The 22,500-nt window shown below is 32.5% G+C and overlaps 1 protein-coding gene across 4 annotated transcripts in view; it reads right to left on the bottom strand.

The window, feature by feature from the left end:
- LOC133642385 (centrosomal protein of 112 kDa-like) overlaps positions 1-22,500 on the bottom strand; it is a 327,796-nt gene that overhangs the window by 79,647 nt on the left and 225,649 nt on the right. For all 4 annotated transcript variants that reach the window (XM_062036544.1, XM_062036545.1, XM_062036543.1 and 1 more), the window contains one exon: positions 5,112-5,294. In XM_062036544.1, the coding sequence (XP_061892528.1) occupies positions 5,112-5,294 (183 nt within the window). The remainder of the gene's footprint in view (positions 1-5,111; positions 5,295-22,500) is intronic.

Below are 22,500 nucleotides of genomic sequence, written 5' to 3'. Positions count from 1 at the left end.
CTTTGTCGAAAAAATAGAAGCTAAAATGAAGAATTAAATTAAAATGTATTTATTATTCTTTACAATAAAAAAAAAATAATTACTTGAACATTGATTTAAATTGTCAGGAAAGAAAAGGAAGGAATTTAAAAGGTGAAAAGGTATATGTGTTTAAAAATCCTAAAATCATTTTTAAGGTTGTATTTTTTCTCTAAAATTGTCTTTCTGAAAGTTATAAGAAGCAAAGTAAAAAAAATTATTAATTTATTTAAACAAGTGAAGACCAAGTCTTTAAAATATTTTCTTGGATTTTCAAATTCTATTTGAGTTTTGTCTCTCTTAGAATTAAAAATGTCGGGCAAAGCGAGACCAGCTTGCTAGTAAATAAATAATATTTAAAAAATAGAGGCAGCTCACTGGTAAGTCCTGCTATTTGATTTATTTTTAGAACAGGCCAGCGGGCTACTCATCTGGTCTTTACGGGCTACCTGGTGCCCGCGGGCACCGCGTTGGTGACCCCTGCTCCAGAGTATAAGTTGTATGAAAAAACTGCGACTTATAATCCAAAAAATACGGTAAAACTGCAGTATTTTTTTTTTTTTTTTAAACAGAGATAGGCTCCAGCGACCCCAAAAGGGACAAGCGGTAGAAAATCCAGCACCCCCCCGCGACCCCAAAAGGGACAAGCGGTAGAAACTGGATGGATGGATGGAGTTAACCATACCAACATGTCAGCTAGGGCTGCAACTAACGATTAATTTGATAATCGATTAATCTGTCGATTATTACTTCGATTAATCGATTAATAATCGGATAAAAGAGACAAACTACATTTCTATCCTATCCAGTATTTTATTGGAAAAAAACAGCATACTGGCACCATACTTATTTTGATTATTGTTTCTCAGCTGTTTGTATATTTTGCAGTTTATAAATAAAGGTTTATTTAAAAAATTAATAAATAAATTTAAAAAAAAAAATTGTAATAAAAAAAATACAAATAAAAACTCTGCGCATGCACATAGCATAGATCCAACGAATCGATGACTAAATTAATCGGCAACTATTTTAATAATCGATTTGAATCGATTTAATCGATTAGTTGTTGCAGCCCTAATGTCAGCATCAAAACGGTGACTAAAGTGTTAAAATAAAGTTCTATTCTGTGCTAGTTATGTCCCCAAAAACAAATCTTGTTGACACACTTGCTGAATTACAATACGAGTACGATTTCTGTCCGGTTATCATTCCCCCAGCCTATAACCGCAACAAAAACAACAACAAGTGAGAACCATCCAACATATCTTGGACTGCAAGCCTGCTACTTAAGTGTTTAGAAGAAGGCGAAGACAGAAACGTGCACTATGACATGAAGACCTGCAGCTTTGGACAAAAACTATCAATATTTTTCAAATGTTGTCCACTGTCATAAACTTGTGCACCATTTTGTGTTGGAGTAGAAACACAACAAGAGGGCTAGCACTGCAACATAAGTGTGGTTTTAAATTTGAGTTTGAGTTTATTTGGAACATGCATGCATACAACATGATACTTCCCTTCGAAAAGGAGTAGGAAGAAGCAGAGCTTATTTAATCCGACTCCTTTTCCTTTACATAGCAGTTGTTAAAACTTTTGTTCACTTCCTGTTCTCAATTTATTCACAATATACTCCATAACAGGGGTCACCAACGCGGTGCCCGCGGGCACCAGGTAGCCCGTAAGGACCAGATGAGTAGCCCGCTGGCCTGTTCTAAAAATAGCTCAAATAGCAGCACTTACCAGTGAGCTGCCTCTATTTTTTAAATTGTATTTATTTAATAGCAAGCTGGTCTCGCTTTGCTCGACATTTTTAATTCTAAGAGAGACAAAACTCAAATAGAATTTGAAAATCCAAGAAAATATTTAAAAACTTGGTCTTCACTTGTTTAAATAAATTCATTTTTTTTTTTACTTTGCTTCTTATAACTTTCAGAAAGACAATTTTAGAGAAAAAAATACAACCTCATTTTTAAACACATATACCTTTTTACCTTTTAAATTCCTTCCTCTTTTTTCCTGACAATTTAAATCAATGTTCAAGTAAATTTATTTTTTTTATTGTAAAGAATAATAAATAAATTTTAATTTAATTCTTCATTTTAGCTTCTGTTTTTTGGACGATGAATATTTGTGAAATATTTCTTCAAACTTATGATTAAAATTTAAAAAAAATATTCTGGCAAATCTAGAAAATCTGTCAAATCAAATTTAAATCTTATTTCAAAGTCTTTTGAATTTCTTTTAAAATTTTTGTTCTGGAAAATCTAGAAGAAATAATGATTTGTCTTTGTTAGAAATATAGCTTGGTCCAATTTGTTATATATTCTAACAAAGTGCAGATTGGATTTTAACCTATTTAAAACATGTCATCCAAATTCTAGAATTAATCTTAATCAGGAAAAATTACTAATGATGTTCCATAATTTCTGTTTTTAATTTTTTCAAAAAGATTCGAATTAGCTAGTTTTTCTCTTCTTTTTTTTCGGTTGAATTTTGAATTTTAAAGAATCGTAATTGAAGATAAACTATGTTTCAAAATGTAATTGTCATTTTTTTCGTGTTTTCTCCTCTTTTAAACCATTCAATTAAGTGTAAATATCATTAATTATTAATAATAACATAGAGTTAAAGGTAAATTGAGCAAATTGGCTATTTCTGGCAATTTATTGAAGTGTGTATCAAACTGGTAGCCCTTCGCATTAATCAGTACCCAAGAAGTAGCTCTTGCTTTCAAAAAGGTTGGTGACCCCTGGTCCATAAGTAATAAAAATAAATAAATAATAATTGGTGAAGTAAGTTACATTTCATATGGTGAGATGAGTAAGATTATCTAGAAAATGAATGGATGGATGAAATAAATTGAGAATGTTTATCATGGTTCTTCTTTGTACTTTGTAAACACTTTAAGTTTGAAGAGTTTCTTGAAGTGGATCATATTAGTACATTGTTTGATTGCTTTGCTTCATCCATTCTATAATGTAATTCCACATACTGATATACTGAAGGTCTTAAGTGTTGTACGTGCGTACAAATGTTTTAAATTACATTTTTCTCTAAGATTATATTTGTCCTGTTTTGTTGAGAAGAATTGTTGTACATTCTTGGGTAGCAGATTATAGTTTGCTTTGTGTATCATTTTAGCTGTTAGCAAGTTCACTATGTCGTGGAATTTCAGTATTTTTGATTCAATAAATAAAGGGTTTGTATGTTCTCTATATCCGACATTATGTAGTATTCTAACTGATCTTTCTTGTAACACAGTTAGTGAATGAAGTGTACTTTTGTAGTTATTTCCCCATATTTCTACACAATAACTCAGATATGTAAGACTAGTGAGCAGTAGAGAATATGACGTGATTTTAGGTCTCGAACATGTTTTACTTTATTCATTATTTATACATTTCTTGCTATGTTATGTTGTATATTTTTTACATGATATTTACAATTCAATTCATCATGAAACATTATACCTAGAAATTTGGTTTCATTTACTCTTTCAAGTGGAGATGTCCGATAATATCGGCCGATAAATGCTTTAAAATGTAATATCGGAAATTATCGGTATTGTTTTTTTTATTATCGGTATCGTTTTTTTTTTTTTGTTTTGTTTTTTTTTTAAATTAAATCCACATAAAAAACACAAGATACACTTAAAATTAGTGCACCAACCCAAAAAACCTCCCTCCCCCATTTACACTCATTCACACAAAAGGGTTGTTTCCTTCTGTTATTAATATTCTGCTTCCTACATTATATATCAATATATATCAATACAGTCTGCAAGGGATACAGTCCGTAAGCACACATGATTGTGCGTGCTGCTGCTCCACTAATAGTACTAACCTTTAACACTTAATTTGACTAATTTTCATTAATTACTAGTTTCTATGTAACTGATTTTATATTGTTTTACTTTCTTTTTTATTCAAGAAAATGTTTTTAATTAATTTATCTTATTTTATTTTATTAATTTAAAAAAAAAAGGACCTTATCTTCACCATACCTGGTTGTCCAAATTAGGCATAATAATGTGTTAATTCCACGACTGCGTATATCAGTATCGGTATCGGTTGATATCGGTATCGGTAATTAAAGAGTTGGACAATATCGGAATATCGTCAAAAAGCCATTATCGGACATCCCTACTTTCAAGTCCTATTCCGTCTGACTTTCTCTTCTACTGTTACCAAATAGCATTATTTTAGTCTTACTGAGATTGAAAGATAGTCTGTTTTTGTCTAACCATCTTTTGAATTTGTTCATTTGTGTTCCACCCAACTACCACACTGCAAAAAGTCAGTGTTCAAAAACAAGAAAAAACGATACAAAAATGAGGGGTATTTTATTTGAACTAAGCAAAATTATCTGCCAATAGAACAAGAACATTCGGCTTGTCAAGACTTTCCAAAACAAGTCAAATTAGCTAACCTCAATGAACCCCAAAATAGCTTAAAATAAGTATATTCTCACTAATAACAAGTGCACTTTTCTTGGTAGAAAAAAAAATTAGACCTTTTCGCTCAATATGTTCTTAAATGAAGTAAATGCTAGTGCCATTATCTTGACATAATGATATGCGCTCGGCATCATAAGAAATGATTACTTTAAAAAAGTAGTTTTATACTTGTGAGTGTTGATATTCTAGTTTCAAGCATGTTTTACTCAATATAGGTCATAACATCTCAGCAACAAGCTGTAATATCTTACTGACATCATTTAGGAGCAAAACCCTTAAAACAAGTAAAACACTCTAACATAAAATCTGCTTAGTGAGAAGAATGATCTTATCAGACAGAAAATAAGCAAATATCACCCTTATTTGACATATTTAACCTTACTTAGATTTCATTTGTTGCAGTGAAATGTCTACCACTTCTCCATCAAAAAATGCTAGCGATCAAAGTAATTCTGAATCGAATCAAAAGTAACTTTTTCCCCCAGGATTCAATAAACTCCCGTTTTTAACGGCGATTCCCTTCAAGTAAACATGCCGCCATGTTGGACACGTCTTCGCCAAGTGTCCAGTGACCCGCTGTGCTTTTAAGACCCCCAGGAAAAGAAAGAGGGGATGATTGGAGATAGAGACCCCCTACCTGGCCATCACGCTTCCTCCACTCCTGGCTGTGTTTGTGGTGCTGCTCCAGGGCGGCCCTGGCCTGGCTCTCCAGGCTGCCCGCCTCCCGCTGGCGCTCCTGGACCAGGCGCTCCTTTTCGGCGCAATGCTGCTGTTGAAGGCGCGTCCTCTCCTGCTCGTGCTTGGCGCGCTGCTCAGCCATCTGATTGGACAAGCGGGGCAAAGAAAGACTTCATCAGCCACTCGGCAAACCCTTGTCGTCATGACAACTCGTCCGTCCATCAGTCCGTCCGGTTCGCCTCGGACTCGCCGAGCGACCGGCGCGGTACAGTCGGTCGGCAACACCCTCAAAAAGTTTCTTGGCATTGTCAGGCGACGGCACGAGGCGGCGTGTTTACATGTGGCGGTCCCCTCCCCGCCCTCTCACCTCGCCAGACCCACTCTAAACCTGTCATGGGTCTCTCCTCCAAGCAGTCCCCCTCTGTTTTCTGTAATCGCCATATAAAAGAGTATCAGTGTATGGAAGCTTGCAGGGGTTCGCCATCTGGCCATGGAGAATAACCGATGCCCCCATGCTAGGCGTCTGACAGCGTGTGGAAAACCGGCTTAGGTGAAGACTATCAATGCAACTCGGGCAAAAAACTATTCTTACACACTAATATATGTTTATTAACATCAGCAGATACAAAGAGTTGCTGTAGAGAAGACCCCAAAAAGTCAGTGTTCAAAAACAAGAATAAAAAATACAAAAATGAGGGGTATTTTATTTGAACTAAGCAAAATTATCTGCCAATAGAACAAAAAAATGTGCCTTGTCAAGACTTTCCAAAACAAGTAAAATTAGCTAACCTCAATGAACCCAAAAATACCTTAAAATTAGGGATGTCCGATAATGGCTTTTTGCCGATATCCGATATTCCGATATTGTCCAACTCTTTAATTACCGATACCGATATCAACCGATATATACAGTCGTGGAATTAACACATTATTATGCCTAATTTGGACAACCAGGTATGGTGAAGATAAGGTCCTTTTTTAAAAAAAATAAAAAAATAAGATAAATAAATTAAAAACATTTTCTTGAATACAAAAGAAAGTAAAACAATATAAAAACAGTTACATAGAAACTAGTAATTAAAGAAAATGAGTAAAATTAACTGTTAAGGGTTAGTACTATTAGTGGAGCAGCAGCACGCACAATCATGTGTGCTTACGGACTGTATCCCTTGCAGACTGTATTGATATATATTGATATATAATGTAGGAACCAGAATATTAATAACAGAAAGAACCAACCCTTTTGTGTGAATGAGTGTGAATGGGGGAGGGAGGTTTTTTGGGTTGGTGCACTAATTGTAAGTGTATCTTGTGTTTTTTATGTTGATTTAATTTATAAAAAAACAAAACAAAAAAAAAAACGATACCGATAATAAAAAAAACAATACCGATAATTTCCGATATTACATTTTAAAGCATTTATCGGCCGATATATCGAACATCTCTACTTAAAATAAGTATATTCTCACTAATAACAAGTGTACTACTGTATTAGTACGTATTTTCTATTGTTTCATTAACAATAAAACAGCAAAGTCCATTTGGCTGTCATCTGTTTTAATTACGAGACACAATTGTGTCAAAGTCAGGATTTTTTTTTTCATGCTTGAAATAAGAAATGATGACTTTAAAAAAGTAGTTTTATACTTGTGAGTGTTGATGACACAGCTTTGCAACACTTGATATTCTAGTTTCAAGCATGTTTTACTCAATATACGCTACCGTTCAAAAGTTTGGGGTCACATTGAAATGTCCTTATTTTTGAAGGAAAAGCACTGTACTTTTCAATGAAGATAACTTTAAACTAGTCTTAACTTGAAAGAAATACACTCTATACATTGCTAATGTGGTAAATTACTATTCTAGCAGCAAATGTCTGCTTTTTGGTGCAATATCTACATAGGTGTATAGAGGCCCATTTCCAGAAACTATCACTCCAGTGTTCTAATGGTACAATGTGTTTGCTCATTGGCTCAGAAGGCTAATTGATGATTAGAAAACCCTTGTGCAATCATGTTCACACATCTGAAAACACTTTAGCTCGTTACAGAAGCTACAAAAGTGACCTTCCTTTGAGCAGATTGAGTTTCTGGAGCATCACATTTGTGGGGTCAATTAAACGCTCAAAATGGCCAGAAAAAGAGAACTTTCATCTGAAACTCCACAGTCTATTCTTGTTCTTAGAAATGAAGGCTATTCCACAAAATTGTTTGGGTGACCCCAAACTTTTGAACGGTAGTGTAGGTCATAACATCTCAGCAACAAGCTGTAATATCTTACTGACATCATTTAGGACCAAAACACTTAAAATAAAGTAAAACACTAACATAAAATCGTATGTTTGGCCGCGCAAGTCCCGGGGTGCCCAAAATGTCCATAACACAGCCAGCCGAGTCCCACATGGAGGGGGAGGGGGGATAAAAGTTGGAAAAGTCGGCAAAAGTCCCAAAAATGTTCAAAATACTTACCCAGGTTGGAGTCCCACAAGTCCTGCCCCCGGCCGGGATGCCCAAAATGTCCAAAACGCGCCCAGCAAAGTCCCACGGGAAGGCGGGGAGAAAAGTGAGAAAAGTCGGTAAAATGTTGAAAAATCACACCCGGGTTCGAGTGCCACAAGTCTTAAGACTCCATGTGGGACTCCAACCTGGGTAGGTATTTTGAACATTTTTGGGACTTTTGCCAACTTTTATCCCCCCTCCCCGTGGGACTCGGCTGGGTGTGTTATGGACATTTTGGGCATCCCGGGACTTGTGGGACTCGAACCTGGGTAGGTATTTTGAACATTTTTGGGGACTTTTGACGACTTTTCTCCCCCACTTCCCGTGGGACTTTGCTGGGTGCGTTTTGGACATTTTTTGCATCCCGGAACTTGTGCGGCGGGACCCGTGAGACTGGAAACCGGGGAGGTATTTTGGACACAATTGGGACTTTTGACCATTTTGGCCACCTTTTCCCCTCTTCTTCCCCGCCTTCCTGTGCACCATTGCTGGGTGTGTTTTGGACATTTGGACAAAAATAGTTTCAAGCATGTTTTACTCAATATAGGTCATAACATCTCAGCAACAAGCTGTAATATCTTACTGACATCATTTAGGAGCAAAACACTTAAAACAAGTAAAACACTAACATAAAATCGTATGTTTGGCCGCGCAAGTCCCGGGATGCCCAAAATGTCCATAACACACCCAGCCGAGTCCCACATGGAGGGGGTGGGGGGATAAAAGTTGGAAAAGTCGGCAAAAGTCCCAAAAATGTTCAAAATACTTACCCAGGTTCCAGTCCCACAAGTCCCGCCCCCGGCCGGGATGCCCAAAATGTCCAAGACGCACCCAGCAAAGTCCCACGGGAAGGCGGGGAAAAAAGTGAGAAAAGTCGGTAAAATGTTGAAAAATCACACCCGGGTTCGAGTGCCACAAGTCTTAAGACTCCATGTGGGACTCCAACCTGGGTAGGTATTTTGAACATTTTTGGGACTTTTGCCGACTTTTCCAACTTTTATCCCCCCTCCCCGTGGGACTCGGCTGGGTGTGTTATGGACTTTTTGGGCATCCCGGGACTTGCACGGCCGGCGGCGGGACTTGTGGGACTGGAACCTGGGTAGGTATTTTGAACATTTTTGGGGACTTTTGACAACTTTTCTCCACCACTTCCCGTGGGACTTTGCTGGGTGCGTTTTGGACATTTTTTGCATCCCGGGACTTGTGCGGCCGGCGGCGGGACCCGTGAGACAGGAACCCGAGGAGGTATTTTGGACAAACTTGGGACTTTTGACCATTTTGGCCGCCTTTTCCCCTCTTCTTCCCCGCCTTCCTGTGCACGCTGGGTGTGTTTTGGACATTTGGACAAAAATAGTTTCAAGCATGTTTTACTCAATATAGGTCATAACATCTCAGCAACAAGCTGTAATATGTAACTCAAGGGGCCCATAGGCTGTTCAACACAATGGAAGGATTGGGTCGTGCTGTGGGATCACAGACTGGAGCGATTTCTGATTTGAATCGCAAAGTGGATATCATCTTGGGGAAGTTTGCCGAGAAAGAATAATTAAATTGGAATTGACACAGCCGGCACACGGACACAGAGCAGGAATGTCATTGTTTTGACTGCTGGAAGAAAAACAACATCTTAATCTACGATTTGACTCCCTCGAATGGCCTTGAGGAACGGGCTGTTCTGAAGAACTCCCCCGAGGACTCCTCAAAGATGGACGCTTTTGACCTTCCTTTTTTTTCAAAAAGCACCTGGGTCGAACTTTTGAGATCGGCCTCAGTCCATAAAGACAATTTCAACATCTCACCCAAGTTAATTGGGCATGCATGAATGGACAAAATAAAGCTGCTGTCTGTCTGTCTGTCTAATATCTTACTGACATCATTTAGGACCAAAACACTTAAAACAAGTAAAACACTCTAACATAAAATCTGCTTAGTGAGAAGAATGATCTTATCAGACAGAAAATAAGCAAATATCACCCTTATTTGAGATATTTCATCTTACTTAGATATCAGTTTTTGCAGTGTGGTCTATGAAATCTGCAATAAACAATTCAATTACAAATATAATGAGGGGTTTTTCAGTACTGGCGGCTTAGGCTCACCTGCTGGGAGGTGAGCTCCGAGTGCCCCAGACACCAAGCCTGTCCCGGGCCAGGCTCTGTTCCCCAGTCCCCCCGTGGCGGCCGTGGTGTCGGAGGGGACACCGGCATGCCGAGCAGTCCCAGCCGGAGCCTCGGGAGGACAGCGAGGGGCCTCGAGGGGGGATTGCTTTCAGGCTAATCCCTTGCACATTGTGTTGGACGGCACCCTACCTGGATGTCCAGAGAACTAGAGATCCAGCGCCTCAATGCCCGGTCTGTCCCTAGCTCCATCTGTGGAACTGGTAAGCCATTCAGAGCAGGTGATGAATGAGGGGAAGCCAGAATGTGTCTCACTCTTAGAGAGAAGGCCATGAAAGACACTTTTGTTTCATTGGCTACTGAATCGTCAGCTCTCAGAAAAATTTGGTCGCAGTAAGAGAATTATCGTTACAGTCGTGGTCAAAAGTTTACGAGGAAAATTCTTCAGGACGAGCTAAAATCATCAGCCCGGAGGTTGGGTCTTTGGCGCAGTTGGGTGTTCCAACAGGACAATGACCCCAAACACACGTCAAAAGTGGTAAAGGAATGGCTAAATCAGGCTAGAATGAAAGTTTTAGAATGGCCTTCCCAAAGTCCTGACTTAACACTTAACTTAACTTAACACTCACGCAGACAATGACACTACCGCTTGGACATAGGCAAGATACAATGACCTTGCTTCTCACTTGTGTTGCCAGCTATTTAGACTAGGGGTCACCAACGCGGTGCCCGCGGGCACCAGGTAGCCCGTAAGGACCAGATGAGTAGCCCGCTGGCCTGTTCTAAAAATAGCTCAAATAGCAGCACTTACCAGTGAGCTGCCTCTATTTTTTTTATTTTTATTTATTTACTAGCAAGCTGGTCTCGCTTTGCCCGACATTTTTAATTCTAAGAGAGACAAAACTCAAATAGAATTTGAAAATCCAAGAAAATATTTTAAAGACTTGGTTTTCACTTGTTTAAATAAATTCATTAATTTTTTTTACTTTGCTTCTTATAACTTTCAGAAAGACAATTTTAGAGAAAAAATACAACCTTAAAAATGATTTTAGGATTTTTAAACACATATACCTTTTTACCTTTTAAATTCCTTCCTCTTCTTTCCTGACAATTTAAATCAATGTTCAAGTAAATGTATTGTTTTTATTGTAAAGAATAATAAATACATTTTAATTTAATTCTTCATTTTAGCTTCTGTTTTTTCGACGAAGAATATTTGTGAAATATTTCTTCAAACTTATTATGATTAAAATTCAAAAAAATTATTCCGGCAAATCTAGAAAATCTGTAGAATCAAATTTAAATCTTATTTCAAAGTCTTTTGAATTTCTTTTAAAATTTTTGTTCTGGAAAATCTAGAAGAAATAATGATTTGTCTTTGTTAGAAATATAGCTCGGTCCAATTTGTTATATATTCTAACAAAGTGTAGATTGGATTTTAACCTATTTAAAACATGTCATCAAAATTCTAAAATTAATCTCAATCAGGAAAAATGACTAATGATGTTCCATAAATTCTTTTTTTAATTTTTTCAAAAAGATTCAAATTAGCTAGTTTTTCTCTTCTTTTTTTCGGTTGAATTTTGAATTTTAAAGAGTCGAAATTGAAGATAAACTATGTTTCAAAATTTTATTGTCATTTTTTTCGTGTTTTCTCCTCTTTTAAACCGTTCAATTAAGTGTAAATATCATTAATTATTAATAATAACATAGAGTTAAAGGTAAATTGAGCAAATTGGCTATTTCTGGCAATTTATTTAAGTGTGTATCAAACTGGTAGCCCTTCGCATTAATCACTACCCAAGAAGTAGCTCTTGGTTTCAAAAAGGTTGGTGACCCCTGATTTAGACACTAATGATGGTGATTTGACTCACTCCTCTTGACAAAATTGGTGCAGTTCAGCTAAATGTGTTGGTTTTCTGACATGGACTTGTTTCTTCAGCATTATCCACACATTTAAGTCAGAACTTTGGGAAGGCCATTCTAAAACCTTCATTCTAGCCTGATTTAGCCATTTCTTTACCACTTTTGACGTGTGTTTGGGGTCATTGTCCTGTTGGAACACCCAACTGCTTGACGGTAGTTATGGTGTTCTTGGGATTGAAGGCCTCACCTTTTCTCCTCCAAACATATTGCTGGGTGTTGTGGCCAAACAGCTCAGTTTGAGTTTCATCTGACATCACATGGACAAAGATAAGACCTTCTGGAGGAAAGTTCTGTGGTCAGATGAAACAAAAAATGGAGCTGTTTGGCCACAATACCCAGCAATATGTTTGGAGGAGAAAAGGTGAGGCCTTTAATCCCAGGAACACCAGGCCTACCGTCAAGCATGGTGGTGGTAGTATTATGCTCTGGGCCTGTTTTGCTGCCAATGGAACTGGTGCTTTACAGAGAGTAAATGGGACAATGAAAAAGGAGGATTACCTCCAAATTCTTCAGGACAAGCTAAAATCATCAACCCGGAGGTTGGGTCTTGGGCGCAGTTGGGTGTTCCTACAGGACAATGACCCCAAACAGTGGTAAAGGAATGGCTAAATCAGGCTAGAATGAAGGTTTTAGAATGGCCTTCCCAAAGTCCTGACGTGTGGACAATGCTGAAGAAACAAGTCACACATTTAGTTGAACTGCACCAATTTTGTCAAGAGGAGTGGTCAAAAATTCCAGCAGAAGCTTGTGGATGGCTACCAAAAGCACCTTATTGCAGGTAAACTTGCCAAGGGACATGTAAGCAAATATTAACATTGCTGTATGTATACTTTACCTACTCAGTGGCCTAGTGGTTAGAGTGTCCGCCCTGAGATGGGTAGGTTGTGAGTTCAAACCCCGGCCGAGTCATACCAAAGACTATACAAATGGGAGCCATTACCTCCCTGCTTGGCACTCAGCATCAAGGGTTGGAATTGGGGGTTGAATCACCAAAAATTATTCCCGGGTGCGGCCACCGCTGCTGCTCACTGCTCCCCTCACCTCCCATGGGGTGATCAAGGGTGATGGGTCAAATGCAAATATTCTAAAAATAGCAACAATTCAAAAATCCTTTATAAATATAAATAAAAACCTATCTTTTTTTCCAAATAGTTCAAGAAAGACCACTACAAATGAGCAATATTTTGCTTTTTTTTTAAAATATTCTAAAAATAGCAACAATTCAAAAATCCTTTATAAATATAAATAAAAACCTATCTTTTTTCCAAATAGTTCAAGAAAGACCACTACAAATGAGCAATATTTTGCTTTTTTTTAAAAATATTCTAAAAATAGCAACAATTCAAAAATCCTTTATAAATATAAATAAAAACCTATCTTTTTCTCCAAATAGTTCAAGAAAGACCACTACAAATGAGCAATATTTTGCTTTTTTTTTAAATATTCTAAAAATAGCAACAATTCAAAAATCCTTTATAAATATAAAAAAAAACCTATCTTTTTTTCAAATAGTTCAAGAAAGACCACTACAAATGAGCAATATTTTGCTTTTTTTTTTAAAATATTCTAAAAATAGCAACAATTCAAAAATCCTTTATAAATATAAATAAAAACCTATCTTTTTCTCCAAATAGTTCAAGAAAGACCACTACAAATGAGCAATATTTTGCTTTTTTTTTTAAATATTCTAAAAATAGCAACAATTCAAAAATCCTTTATAAATATAAATAAAAACCTATCTTTTTCTCCAAATAGTTCAAGAAAGACCACTACAAATGAGCAATGTTTTGCTTTTTTTTTAAAATATTTTAAAAATAGCAACAATTCAAAAATCCTTTATAAATATAAATAAAAACCTATCTTTTTTTCCAAATAGTTCAAGAAAGACCACTACAAATGAGCAATATTTAGCATTTTTAAAAAATATTCTAAAAATAGCAACAATTCAAAAATCCTTTATAAATATAAATAAAAACCTATCTTTTTCTCCAAATAGTTCAAGAAAGACCACTACAAATGAGCAATATTTTGCTTTTTTTTTTATATTTTAAAAATAGCAACAATTCAAAAATCCTTTATAAATATAAATAAAAACCTATCTTTTTCTCCAAATAGTTCAATTAAGACCACTACAAATGAGCAATATTTTGCTTTTTTTTTTAAATATTCTAAAAATAGCAACAATTCAAAAATCCTTTATAAATATAAATAAAAACCTATCTTTTTTTCCAAATAGTTCAAGAAAGACCACTACAAATGAGCAATATTTTGCTTTTTTTTTTAAATATTCTAAAAATAGCAACAATTCAAAAATCCTTTATAAATATAAATAAAAACCTATCTTTTTCTCCAAATAGTTCAAGAAAGACCACTACAAATGAGCAATATTTTGCTTTTTTTTTTAATATTCTAAAAATAGCAACAATTCAAAAATCCTTTATAAATATAAATAAAAACCTATCTTTTTCTCCAAATACTTCAAGAAAGACCACTACAAATGAACAATATTTTGCTTTTTTTTTTAAATATTCTAAAAATAGCAACAATTCAAAAATCCTTCATAAATATAAATAAAAACCTATCTTTTTCTCCAAATAGTTCAAGAAAGACCACTAAAAATGAGCAATATTTTGCTTTTTTTTTTAAAAAAAAATTCTAAAAATAGCAACAATTCAAAAATCCTTCATAAATATAAATAAAAACCTATCTTTTTCTCCAAATAGTTCAAGAAAGACCACTATAAAATGAGCAATATTTTGCTTTTTTTTAATATTCTAAAAATAGCAACAATTTAAAAATCCTTTATAAATATAAATAAAAACCTATCTTTTTTTCCAAATAGTTCAAGAAAGACCACTACAAATGAGCAATATTTTTTTTTTTTTTTTAATATTCTAAAAATAGCAACAATTCAAAAATCCTTTATAAATATAAATAAAAACCTATCTTTTTCCCCAAATAGTTCAAGAAAGACCACTACAAATGAGCAATTTTTTGCATTTTTTTTTAATATTCTAAAAATAGCAACAATTCAAAAATCCTTTATAAATATAAATAAAAACCTATCTTTTTCCCCAAATAGTTCAAGAAAGACCACTACAAATGAGCAATATTTTGCATTTTTTTAAAATATTCTAAAAATAGCAACAATTCAAAAATCCTTTATAAATATAAATAAAAACCTATCTTTTTCTCCAAATAGTTCAAGAAAGACCACTACAAATGAGCAATATTTTGCTTTTTTTTTAATATTCTAAAAATAGCAACAATTCAAAAATCCTTTATAAATATAAATAAAAACCTATCTTTTTCTCCAAATACTTCAAGAAAGACCACTACAAATGAGCAATATTTTGCTTTTTTTTTTAAATATTCTAAAAATAGCAACAATTCAAAAATCCTTTATAAATATAAATAAAAACCTATCTTTTTCTCCAAATAGTTCAAGAAAGACCACTAAAAATGAGCAATATTTTGCTTTTTTTTTTTTTAAAAAATTCTAAAAATAGCAACAATTCAAAAATCCTTCATAAATATAAATAAAAACCTATCTTTTTCTCCAAATAGTTCAAGAAAGACCACTATAAAATGAGCAATATTTTGCTTTTTTTTAATATTCTAAAAATAGCAACAATTTAAAAATCCTTTATAAATATAAATAAAAACCTATCTTTTTTTCCAAATAGTTCAAGAAAGACCACTACAAATGAGCAATATTTTTTTTTTTTTTTTAATATTCTAAAAATAGCAACAATTCAAAAATCCTTTATAAATATAAATAAAAAACTATCTTTTTCCCCAAATAGTTCAAGAAAGACCACTACAAATGAGCAATTTTTTGCATTTTTTTTTAATATTCTAAAAATAGCAACAATTCAAAAATCCTTTATAAATATAAATAAAAACCTATCTTTTTCCCCAAATAGTTCAAGAAAGACCACTACAAATGAGCAATATTTGCATTTTTTTAAAATATTCTAAAAATAGCAACAATTCAAAAATCCTTTATAAATATAAATAAAAACCTATCTTTTTCCCCAAATAGTTCAAGAAAGACCACTACAAATGAGCAATATTTAGCATTTTTTAAAAATATTCTAAAAATAGCAACAATTCAAAAATCCTTTATAAATATAAATAAAAACCTATCTTTTTCTCCAAATAGTTCAAGAAAGACCACTACAAATGAGCAATGTTTTGCTTTTTTTTTTAAATATTTTAAAAATAGCAACAATTCAAAAATCCTTTATAAATATAAATAAAAACCTATCTTTTTCTCCAAATAGTTCAATTAAGACCACTACAAATGAGCAATATTTTGCTTTTTTTTTTAAATATTCTAAAAATAGCAACAATTCAAAAATCCTTTATAAATATAAATAAAAACCTATCTTTTTCCCCAAATAGTTCAAGAAAGACCACTACAAATGAGCAATGTTTTGCATTTTTTTTAAATATTCTAAAAATAGCAACAATTCAAAAATCCTTTATAAATATAAATAAAAACCTATCTTTTTTTTTCCAAATAGTTCAAGAAAGACCACTACAAATGAGCAATATTTTGCATTTTTTAAAAATATTCTAAAAATAGCAACAATTCAAAAATCCTTTATAAATATGAATAAAAACCTATCTTTTTTTCCAAATAGTTCAAGAAAGACCACTACAAATGAGCAATATTTTGCTTTTTTTTAAAAATATTCTAAAAATAGCAACAATTCAAAAATCCTTTATAAATATAAATAAAAACCTATCTTTTTCTCCAAATAGTTCAAGAAAGACCACTAAAAATGAGCAATATTTTGCTTTTTAAAAAAAAAAAATAATTCTAAAAATAGCAACAATTCAAAAATCCTTCATAAATATAAATAAAAACCTATCTTTTTCTCCAAATAGTTCAAGAAAGACCACTATAAAATGAGCAATATTTTGCTTTTTTTTTAATATTCTAAAAATAGCAACAATTCAAAAATCCTTTATAAATATAAATAAAAACCTATCTTTTTCCCCAAATAGTTCAAGAAAGACCACTACAAATGAGCAATATTTTGCATTTTTTTAAAATATTCTAAAAATAGCAACAATTCAAAAATCCATTATAAATATAAATAAAAACCTATCTTTTTCCCCAAATAGTTCAAGAAAGACCACTACAAATGAGCAATATTTTGCATTTTTTTTAATATTCTAAAAATAGCAACAATTCAAAAATCCTTTATAAATATAAATAAAAACCTATCTTTTTCCCCAAATAGTTCAAGAAAGACCACTACAAATGAGCAATATTTTGCTTTTTTTTTTTTTTAAATATTCTAAAAATAGCAACAATTCAAAAATCCTTTATAAATATAAATAAAAACCTATCTTTTTTTCCAAATAGTTCAAGAAAGACCACTACAAATGAGCAATATTTTGCTTTTTTTTTAAAAATATTCTAAAAATAGCAACAATTCAAAAATCCTTTATAAATATAAATAAAAACCTATCTTTTTCTCCAAATAGTTCAAGAAAGACCACTACAAATGAGCAATATTTTGCTTTTTTTTTTAATATTCTAAAAATAGCAACAATTCAAAAATCCTTTATAAATATAAATAAAAACCTATCTTTTTCTCCAAATAGTTCAAGAAAGACCACTACAAATGAGCAATATTTTGCTTTTTTTTAAAAATATTCTAAAAATAGCAACAATTCAAAAATCCTTTATAAATATAAATAAAAACCTATCTTTTTCCCCAAATAGTTCAAGAAAGACCACTACAAATGAGCAATGTTTTGCTTTTTTTTTTAAATATTCTAAAAATAGCAACAATTCAAAAATCCTTTATAAATATAAATAAAAACCTATCTTTTTCTCCAAATAGTTCAAGAAAGACCACTATAAAATGAGCAATATTTTGCATTTTTTTTAATATTCTAAAAATAGCAACAATTCAAAAATCCTTTATAAATATAAATAAAAACCTATCTTTTTCCCCAAATAGTTCAAGAAAGACCACTACAAATGAACAATATTTAGCATTTTTTTTAAAATATTCTAAAAATAGCAACAATTCAAAAATCCTTTATAAATATAAATAAAAACCTATCTTTTTCTCCAAATAGTTCAAGAAAGACCACTACAAATGAGCAATATTTTGCTTTTTTTTTTTAAATATTCTAAAAATAGCAACAATTCAAAAATCCTTTATAAATATAAATAAAAACCTATCTTTTTCCACAAATAGTTCAAGAAAGACCACTACAAATGAGCAATGTTTTGCTTTTTTTTTTAAATATTCTAAAAATAGCAACAATTCAAAAATCCTTTATAAATATAAATAAAAACCTATCTTTTTCCCCAAATAGTTCAAGAAAGACCACTACAAATGAGCAATGTTTTGCATTTTTTTTAAAATATTCTAAAAATAGCAACAATTCAAAAATCCTTTATAAATATAAATACCTATCTTTTTCCCCAAATAGTTCAAGAAAGACCACTACAAATGAGCAATGTTTTGCTTTTTTTTTTAAATATTCTAAAAATAGCAACAATTCAAAAATCCTTTATAAATATAAATAAAAACCTATCTTTTTTTCCAAATAGTTCAAGAAAGACCACTACAAATGAGCAATATTTAGCTTTTTTTTTAATATTCTAAAAATAGCAACAATTCAAAAATCCTTTATAAATATAAATAAAAACCTATCTTTTTTTCCAAATAGTTCAAGAAAGACCACTACAAATGAACAATATTTTGCTTTTTTTTAAAATATTCTAAAAATAGCAACAATTCAAAAATCCTTTATAAATATAAATAAAAACCTATCTTTTTTTCCAAATAGTTCAAGAAAGACCACTACAAATGAGCAATATTTAGCATTTTTTAAAAATATTCTAAAAATAGCAACAATTCAAAAATCCTTTATAAATATAAATAAAAACCTATCTTTTTCTCCAAATAGTTCAAGAAAGACCACTACAAATGAGCAATATTTTGCATTTTTTTTAATATTCTAAAAATAGCAACAATTCAAAAATCCTTTATAAATATAAATAAAAACCTATCTTTTTCCCCAAATAGTTCAAGAAAGACCACTACAAATGAACAATATTTAGCATTTTTTTAAAATATTCTAAAAATAGCAACAATTCAAAAATCCTTTATAAATATAAATAAAAACCTATCTTTTTCTCCAAATAGTTCAAGAAAGACCACTACAAATGAGCAATATTTTGCTTTTTTTTTTTTAAATATTCTAAAAATAGCAACAATTCAAAAATCCTTTATAAATATAAATAAAAACCTATCTTTTTCCACAAATAGTTCAAGAAAGACCACTACAAATGAGCAATGTTTTGCATTTTTTTTAAATATTCTAAAAATAGCAACAATTCAAAAATCCTTTATAAATATAAATAAAAACCTATCTTTTTCCCCAAATAGTTCAAGAAAGACCACTACAAATGAGCAATATTTTGCTTTTTTTTTAATATTCTAAAAATAGCAACAATTCAAAAATCCTTTATAAATATAAATAAAAACCTATCTTTTTCTCCAAATAGTTCAAGAAAGACCACTATAAAATGAGCAATATTTTGCTTTTTTTAAATATTCTAAAAATAGCAACAATTCAAAAATCCTTTATAAATATAAATAAAAACCTATCTTTTTTTCCAAATAGTTCAAGAAAGACCACTACAAATGAGCAATATTTTGCTTTTTTTTAAAAAATATTCTAAAAATAGCAACAATTCAAAAATCCTTTATAAATATAAATAAAAACCTATCTTTTTTTCCAAATAGTTCAAGAAAGACCACTACAAATGAGCAATATTTTGCTTTTTTTTTTAATATTCTAAAAATAAGAACAATTCAAAAATCCTTTATAAATATAAATAAAAACCTATCTTTTTTTCCAAATAGTTCAAGAAAGACCACTACAAATGAGCAATATTTTGCTTTTTTTAAAAATATTCTAAAAATAGCAACAATTCAAAAATCCTTTATAAATATAAATAAAAACCTATCTTTTCCCCCAAATAGTTCAAGAAAGACCACTACAAATGAGCAATATTTTGCATTTTTTTAAAATATTCTAAAAATAGCAACAATTCAAAAATCCTTTATAAATATAAATAAAAACCTATCTTTTTTTCCAAATAGTTCAAGAAAGACCACTACAAATGAGCAATATTTTGCACTGTTATACAATTTAATAAATCAGAAACTGATGACATAGTGCTGTATTTTACTTCTTTATCTCTTTTTTTCAACCAAAAATGCTTTGCTCTGATTAGGGGGTACTTGAATTAAAAAAATGTTCACAGGGGGTACATCACTAAAAAAAAAGGTTGAGAACCACTGTCTTACACCATGAGGAATTCGGCAGACAGAAGAGATTGGAGGTGAAACGAAGAAGAACGAGGCAAGAAAAAGATCCATTGTGAGACAAAAAAAAAAAGGCAGGGAGATGGCAAGAAAGCGGAGCCAGCAAGGCGCCCGGCTGTGACATCACAGGGTACCAGCATGCAGTGCAGTGGAGGATGCTGCTGATTCTTAAAGGAGCCGACGTGGCGCTTCAAAAAAAGGCAGAGTAGGTTATAGCACAGCTGGGTGCCACAGATGCAGAGTAGAGCACGGGGTGTTAGCACTCAGCACGACGCCTGTCAGCCATGCTTGTGTGTGCAGGACAGTGAGGCCATAATGGGCTTCTTCCAACCCCAGCAGGGGGGAATGGGAAATGTTTGGGAAGAAGGACGGGTGGAGGGAAGTGGAGAATAAACCAGATGCCCTGTCTGGAGAGATCCTCACACTGTAGGAACTCAACAGCCAATGACCACTGATGCAGAGTAGACAGATACTATACGTTATATATATGTTATATATATATATTAGGGCAGGGGTCACCAACCTTTTTGAAAGCAAGAGCTACTTCTTGGGTAGTGATTAATGCGAAGGGCTACCAGTTTGATACACACTTAAATAAATTGCCAGAAATAGCCAATTTGCTCAATTGACCTTTAACTTTATGTTATTATTAATAATTAATGATATTTACACTTAATTGAACGGTTTAAAAGAGGAGAAAACACGAAAAAAAAATGACAATTAAATTTTGAAACATAGTTTATCTTCAATTTCGACTCTTTAAAATTCAAAATTCAACCGAAAAAAAGAAGAGAAAAACTAGCTAATTCGAATCTTTTTGAAAAAATTAAAAAAAATTATTTATGGAACATCATTTGTAATTTTTCCTGATTAAGATTAATTTTAGAAGTTTGATGACATGTTTTAAATAGGTTAAAATCCAATCTGCACTTTGTTAGAATATATAGCAAATTGGACCAAGCTATATTTCTAACAAAGACAAATCATTATTTCTTCTAGATTTTCCAGAACAAAAATTTTAAAAGAAATTCAAAAGACTTTGAAATAAGATTTAAATTTGATTCTACAGATTTTCCAGATTTGCCAGAATATATTTTTTTTAAATTTTAATCATAATAACTTTAAAGAAATATTTCACAAATATTCTTCGTCACGAAACTAAAATGAAGAATTAAATTAAAATGTATTTATTATTCTTTACAATAAAAAAAATTAATTTACTTGAACATTGATTTAAATTGTCAGGAAAGAAGAGGAAGGAATTTAAAAGGTAAAAAGGTATATGTGTTTAAAAATCCTAAAATCATTTTTAAGGTTGTATTTTTTCTCTAAAATTGTCTTTCTGAAAGTTATAAGAAGCAAAGTAAAAAAAAAAATGAATTTATTTAAACAAGTGAAGACCAAGTCTTTAAAATATTTTCTTGGATTTTCAAATTCTATTTGAGTTTTGTCTCTCTTAGAATTAAAAATGTCGGGCAAAGCGAGACCAGCTTGCTAGTAAATAAATCCAATTTAAAAAATAGAGGCAGCTCACTGGTAAGTGCTGCTATTTGAGCTATTTTTAGAACAGGCCGGCGGGCTACTCATCTGGGGCCGTACTTATCAAGCTTCTTAGAATTACTCCTAAGAAGTCTGCTAAGAGTTGACTTAAGAGTAAATAAATTCTTCGCTGAAAGCTGCACTTAAAAGTTAGTTATCAAGCGTCTTACTCACACTTTCAGCGAAGTGTAGGACTGAATCTTAAGTGTCACACTCAGAGCTGAATTACGACATTACTATGTGCCGTAAATGGAATTTTAGGTGACGTCATTTCTGTGTCCATAGAAATGACCAATCACGGAAGGGAATCCGTTGTCTAAGAATAAAGAAATATCTTGTAAATATTTAAGTGGACAATGGGAGTGTATATTTTGACAATAAACTACAAAATAATACAAAACAAACTAGTCCCCGCCGGCACTCACGCTACCGCTCCCTCTCTTCTATCGCCCACACACTCACTGACGTCACTCACCTCACGGCCACACACATACGCTACTGTCATAACATTTTCTTTCCAATTCATTAATTAGGCAACTCATTTGAAACTGGTGTGGGTGGCTCTATATATACTAGCCCACTGCAGACACATGCAGAAATCAACAAGGAATCGAAAAGTATTAAATCTGTGACAAAAATATTATCCGCTCTGTCTAAACGATACCGTTTGATCAGCTGCTCGTCATCAAAAAAACAACAACATTGTTCCGTTCCCTGAACGTTCGCGCACGTCTCTCTCGCCTCAGTGCCATCCCCTGCTGGCAACTCCTAACCACTTAAGACACCTCTGAAGGTCTCTTAAATATCGTGGAGAGTAGGAGTGATTCTTAGACTTAAGAACGTTGATAAAAAGCTTTTATTCTTAAGTTTGAGAGTAGGACTAAATTTCGCAAATT

This window comes from Entelurus aequoreus, linkage group LG25 (assembly GCF_033978785.1).
Source record: "Entelurus aequoreus isolate RoL-2023_Sb linkage group LG25, RoL_Eaeq_v1.1, whole genome shotgun sequence".
Taxonomy (NCBI): domain Eukaryota; kingdom Metazoa; phylum Chordata; class Actinopteri; order Syngnathiformes; family Syngnathidae; genus Entelurus; species Entelurus aequoreus.
The sequence above is the reverse complement of the archived record's forward strand: the minus strand, read 5'-3'. Positions and strand labels throughout refer to the sequence as shown.